The sequence below is a fragment of the Salvia splendens genome, chromosome 6 (assembly GCF_004379255.2).
Source record: "Salvia splendens isolate huo1 chromosome 6, SspV2, whole genome shotgun sequence".
Classification (NCBI taxonomy): domain Eukaryota; kingdom Viridiplantae; phylum Streptophyta; class Magnoliopsida; order Lamiales; family Lamiaceae; genus Salvia; species Salvia splendens.
This window is the reverse complement of record NC_056037.1, coordinates 27,446,679-27,452,678: the sequence shown is the minus strand read 5'-3', so window position 1 is coordinate 27,452,678 and position 6,000 is coordinate 27,446,679. Positions and strand designations below refer to the sequence as shown.

Genomic DNA, 6,000 nt, shown 5'->3' with positions numbered 1-6,000 from the left:
TACCGCCGCCGAACCAACCATCGCACCAGGTCCAACCAAGGCATGCAACCGGCTGGGACCCTCCGGGCAGCCGCAATCCACTAGATTCCCCAGCCTATGCCCACCTACATTATGGCTACGACTCAGCTCTAGATTATAATCCGGCACCTTACCAACAACAACGCACCCCATACGCGTACAGTCAGCCGGGGCAACAAGATCGTGTGTGGAGCTACCCCTGCATCGCCCGAGCCTCCCACCACTGCCAATAATCAAGACAACATCGTGCTGGGGCCCACCGCCACAAGGCGATCCCTTCGGACCCCCACAATTTGACCAGCATCAGCCACTGTCGTCGCCGATGGACCGTCCTACCTGTTGGGACCCACTGGAACAACATGGATACCCGGCGTATGAGCAACCACCCCTCTTCAGCTGGCCGACGCCACCACCAACGCATATGGAGTCCCTTGACCGTGTGTTTGTCGAATTCCGGCCGCAACCACCACAGCTGCACCGTTATCAGGGTGAGACGGAGGAAGATGGATGTTATGGTGATGACTTTATTCACGCACATTCGCCACAACTTTACGAGAGTTTGGATGCTTATGGGTGTGGATATGCGCATGAATTGAGAGAGCAAAAAGAAGTTGACTCTTCTCCATCGAGTTTAGTTGTACAGATTGGGTATTCATGTGCTGGAGCCAGAGATTTTGACTGTTTTTCTGAACGTGGGATGGTGAATGAAATGCTTTGTGATAAACTAGAAATGAAGCTTTCAACATACTCTATATCAGAGACAAAGTCAGAAACAAATGAAGCCATAGATGGTGATGTTGCTTATTCAGAGATAGGAAACATATCAAATCCAGCCATTGGCTTGCCTAGTAATTTTATTGGAGATGAAAGGGAATTGTTAGACGATAGCTCGCCTCCATCAGCCGCAATCTCGCTGCATGTGACAATCCCATTTTTGGCTTCTAATCGTCATCTGCAGGTTGATGTTCCGAGCTCAAGGAAAAAGGAGTGGGAAAAGAATTTGCTCCTTGGTCTTCCATTTGTATCTGAGGTTTTGCTTAAAGGAGCTCAAGATTTGAGTTGTGAGAAAATTGTTGGAGTGCTTGTAGCTTTGCCTCAAAAGGAAGTTTCCCATTCATTCATAAAGTGGAGAAAAGAAAATTATTTTAATGGAAAGGTGGATTTGGTTTTGCCGGATGAGATTAATGAGAAGTCCAACAAAACTAAGATTGAGTTCTTTTTCACTGTGGGTGTCCTTGCACTTCGTCAGCTTTGTGCAATTCTTGAGGATTTGCGTACATTTGATCCGGGTGGGGATACCTCGCCAAAGCTTCTGGTCGCGACACTCTTCATTTTGTGTTGGTTTCCACCTTGAGGACAAGGTGAATTTCACCCGTGGGGGAGTTGATACGAGTATATCTATAGAATATTCTCATATCTCTATTATTTCATATATTATTGATTTAGCATATCTTTCATATTTCTTGATCACTAAGTTAGGTTATTATGGAGTATTATAAATAGGAGTCTTTGTTATCTTTTAAATCATTCATTGAAGAAATACAATTTATCTTTTTTTCATCTTTTACTTTTAGTTATTTACTTTCACTGCAAATTCATCTCGCCAAGCTCTAATTGGCCGAGAAATCTAGGCTGCTCGACGGGGAGACCCCGCGAACGAACCTAACCCTTCTCCGGCGACTTCGCGCTGCCGGAACCGATACGAGTATCATCGTATCATTAGACAATATTTCACGGACGAAGGAAGTACTATATGTGTGAGTTTCGACTTTTGCATAGCCCGGTGGATCAAGACGGCCCGTTATTTTGTTGTTAAGTCGTCAAATTTGTGTAGTGTGTGAAATGCGCGTAGTGTGTAAAATTTGTGTTGTGCGTGAAATGCATGTAGTGTGTGAAATTTGTGTAGTGTGTGAAGTGTGTGAAATTTGTGTAGTGGATATATAGTGAAAATATGTAATTTTATAACTATTTGGAATTCAAATTTTCTAGTTTTGATATGGAATTTAAATTGTGGAATTGAAATATTTGGAATTGTAATTCAATTCCAAATCCAAATATTTTTATGGTACTAAACATTGAACTTGGAATTAAAGGCTCCAATTCCAATTCTGCCCTTCCAATTCCATGTTCCCAAATATAGGCTAAGGCTTTTTAGCAGTCAGTTTTGTGAACTAATCACAAAATCACATGAATGTCACAAGATTTGCCTGTGGATATTTTCCTAGACAATGACATGCCTGTTTGATATAAATTCAAACAAGAAGCATGCTTTATGCAATTATTTCATTATTTGATATCAAGTATGATGATAAAGGAGCAAATGCCTACTTACCTCTCACCATTTGCATTGTTTAGTTCATAACAAATTACAGTGATTGTACAACAGCTTATTCATTAATTGCCAAGAATGAAGGGTTAGATGAAATGAGAGCTTAGAATTTGATGATACTCTAAAACATTTTTATATCACCCTCATGTTCTATTTTAGAAATCATGCCATTTATATTCAAGTCATTTCTTCAATCATGCCGATTATATTCAATCCCACATTTCACTATCAACATACTTTATTTTTTATTCTCTCCCTTTTTTCACTACTCCATATTTCTGTGACCTATGATGATTTGATCAAGAACACCATCATCCCCAATTATCTCTTGGTGCATATGAAGCAGCTACAAATAGAGCAAAGCTTGAAATACAGAGAGCACGACATCCGCGTTGGAGGCGCTGCTTGCCCTGACAAAGTGCTTCTCATGGCTTCAGCCTTCGTCTGCGCCTCCCTTAGCTTCTTCGTTATCTTCTCCATCGAACCTGACCTCTTCTTCTCCAGTTTCACCTGCCCCAACCCAATCCAATCACACCAACTCAGTTAGTTAGTCTTAACAATCAATGCAACAACAGAGTTTGTGGCCAACCAACAACCTCCAGTTTCCTCATTGCAGCCTCAGCTTTCGCCTTTTGCAACTTCTCCCACGCACAAATCTTCGCTTCCTCTCTCTCGAACCTGCACACACACATACATGCCTTGCATTTTCAAGTTGAAACTAATCACTCAAGTTTCAGCCTCAATATCCAAATACATACTTGGACATGTTTTTTGATGACTCGGTGACATCCCAGGTCGTAGGTGAGTCCATCTCTTCGACCTCTTGCTTCCTCGGTCCAGTACAAGTGTTGTCTACCTGGACATCTCTGATATCATCTTTCCCTGCGTGCAGGCGCTCTAGCATAGGAACTGAGGAACGAGTGGAAAACGATAGCCTTGCTTTGGATGATGAACGGGTGCTTCCATCAGGGCTCATTTGAGTAGCCATGTCGCGGCGTGAAACCAGGGCTTCTTCCTCCTTGTCGCCCACTTTGTCGTCTGCCCATTAAACTCGTCAAATTCTCAAAGAGACAAATTACTTTGTTACACATTTGTAAACATGCCGCAAAGGAATTACTATTGAAATGACTACATTAAGTTTCATTTGTGGAAAGACATGAAATTGTAGTAAAGAATTAATCAAATGAAAGATAGGCTTAAGGCCATACAAGAATCAAGTTTCATCAATAAATTTTGATCTACACCATTTAGCAATGGTGGATTTATCATCATTTCAACTAGTTCAAATTGAAGTGCACATTTCTACCAAAAACATAATCTCTAAACTCACATTACCTACTTGTGACCCCTAATTAGGTGAATCATCATACTCTTTAGGGGTCGCCTTTTTTGCATTAACGCTCATGTCGTCCACTAACAATGATATTACTTTCGCGTTAAAAAAATACTAAAAAATAATATATTACTTAAGTCAATACATAGTACTATATAATATAAATCAACGAAAGCATGCTACCTAGAATTCACAACACAAGAGCTACTTGCATTTTCCACAACGGCACGACCCTCTCTCGTTTTAGAAAATGCCAGAAATCACATATAATGATATAATCTAACAAAAGTATCTTCACCTAAAAATTCACACCATAATCATAATCCTTAATATTCAATAGAAGTGATGGAAATGTGATTCTCACTTCAAATAAAACCACACAAGCTCCAGCCTCCTAAACAAGTAGGAGAGGGGATTCAAGTATATGCTCGACTCTATATGCTACATTCAGTCACAGAAGTTCACTGGTAAATCCACATCAACCTGGACACACTACTTTAGTTTCAAGACTAGCACAATGCATAACACTTTCTTGGTTTTAATAGTTTAACAACAATGTGAAAACAACCATCAATTAATCTATCGAAGAGGCCATAGAAAGAGGAGAAGACTCTGTACCTTGAGAGCTAGGCTCAGAAATCTCGCTAAGCATATCAGACAGGCCAATCATACTAGCACCACGTCTCCTGTCGTCTTCAGCATACAAGGAACGAGACCTTGCGTCAATTTCAGACTCATAATGAACAGATAAACCCTCGGGGACCAAGACACCCGTAGTAAGAGGTGAATTTGCCATGAAATTCCTCACTGTCCTGCCTTCGTGCACATGCATGATCGGGGAGTAGTTGGGGAAGTACACAAGGCCCGTTGGGGTTGGCCCCAGAGGGCCACTCTTGGACTTGGGGCGTCTCTGAGCAGCCACAGCGTTGAACGCGCCAAAGCCTGAAATCGGGCTGGTGATCCATCTCTCAGCATCATCCCATTTCGAAGGCACCGTCCTCCCACTATTGAAGGGCATCAACGCGGACGCAGAGACATGCCTCCTACCGCTGCTCGCAGGCAATGGCACCCGCTCAGAGCTCCACGTCTTTGGAAAATGATCGCCGTACTCTGGTGTCCCCGGGCTAGTGAAGGCACCCGAGTTCCTAAAAGGCGGCCCTGAATTCCTTCTCATGCCTCTAAATTTAGCCCAAATGTGGATCAAAACCCTTGCAAATTGCAATCACCCCACCCCCAAAAAAGGTCATAAACACATTGATAGAAGTATAACTAACAAATTCTCAAGTAAAACAATAAAGAATTCAGATCTAATTGCTGGGGAAACTAACAAAGCAAAGCCCCTTTTCCCGTATCAAAGACCCAGACAAGGAAGGCAGACATCAACATATGACATATGACATATGACTGTAAAAACAGAGTGCAAAATAATTCCAAAAAGCTCCATTTTTTACCTGCAGCCTGCAAGGTTATGGGTGCCACAGTGGGGACCACCGTGATGTCGTTGTTACCAGCCAAGAATGGCTGATAAAATCAATCCACACACACCCTTACAATGGTGCTGACAGCATTTTGACACATAACCGAATTCTGTAACCTCTAAAACCCCACAAACCCTTCTTCCATTACCACATAAAAACACAATCTTTCGCTGTCAAAGAGAGCCATTGGCTACATGGTTGTTACATTTCCCCATTTTTCCCTTCACACACTTACACACACACGCAAATGGGACCAGAAAGTGAAAGGCGAAAGGGAAATGCTGCATTTCCCAATTAGTTACCTTTAATTGAGTTCAAGCTCTTGCCTTTTCGTCTGGAAACTTCTTTTATGGAAAACTGATTATTGTAGAATAATGGGATGAGTCCAAAATCTTGTCTTTTTAATGTTGGGGAATAGTTTAATGCGGGCTGGCTAGATTCTTCCGAATGTGAAAGGGAATGGAAATAAGGTTGTTTTAAGATGGGAGCTGAGGAAATAATGTGTTGGGGATGGTTTGAATTCTCTGCACCTGAAGACTGAGTATTATTCAAGAATAATAATTTAATGGGGAGAGAGAAGAGATTTTGCAGATGATGTGTCCCAAAACATACTACCCACTTTGGATCTCATTTCATTTCCAACCCATGTGAGGATAATCCCAAAACATACTACCCACTTTGGATCTCCTCTACCTTTTTCTCTCAATGAGGCGGTGAATTTGTCCAGCATGAGTATTGTATTGCCAAAATATATAAGGAAATTACTCTCTCCGTCCCTAATAATTGTTCACTTTCATTTTAGCACATATTTTAAATAATTAAAGCATCCACGGTGGGGTGGA

General features: G+C 41.7%; 1 protein-coding gene across 5 annotated transcripts; it reads right to left on the bottom strand.

The window, feature by feature from the left end:
• Nucleotides 1-2,321: 2,321 nt before the first annotated feature.
• On the bottom strand, nucleotides 2,322-5,859 carry LOC121810031. Of its 5 annotated transcripts, none has more exons than XM_042210911.1 (5): nucleotides 5,461-5,859; nucleotides 4,299-4,888; nucleotides 3,106-3,385; nucleotides 2,944-3,025; nucleotides 2,322-2,857 (listed from the first exon to the last, which is right to left on the bottom strand). In XM_042210911.1, exons 2-5 carry the CDS (start codon nucleotides 4,852-4,854, stop codon nucleotides 2,669-2,671), a joined length of 1,107 nt encoding a protein of 368 aa, XP_042066845.1. In that variant the 5' UTR covers nucleotides 4,855-4,888; nucleotides 5,461-5,859; the 3' UTR covers nucleotides 2,322-2,668. The 5 variants fall into 5 exon arrangements, with proteins under 5 accessions (XP_042066845.1, XP_042066847.1, XP_042066846.1 ...); XM_042210913.1 differs by having other exon boundaries at nucleotides 4,299-4,858; XM_042210912.1 differs by lacking the exon at nucleotides 5,461-5,859 and adding an exon at nucleotides 5,132-5,452.
• Nucleotides 5,860-6,000: the final 141 nt, after the last annotated feature.

Excerpts from the sequence above, each read along its gene's own strand:
- LOC121810031 (XM_042210911.1), bottom strand. The coding sequence starts at position 4,854 with ATGAGAAGGAATTCAGGGCCGCCTTTTAGGAACTCGGGTGCCTTCACT. Across the intron at positions 3,386-4,298 it reads TTCTGAGCCTAGCTCTCAAG|ACGACAAAGTGGGCGACAAG; the intron begins GTACAGAGTCTT and ends TTTAATGGGCAG. Across the intron at positions 3,026-3,105 it reads TCATCAAAAAACATGTCCAA|GTTCGAGAGAGAGGAAGCGA; the intron begins GTATGTATTTGG and ends GTGTGTGTGCAG.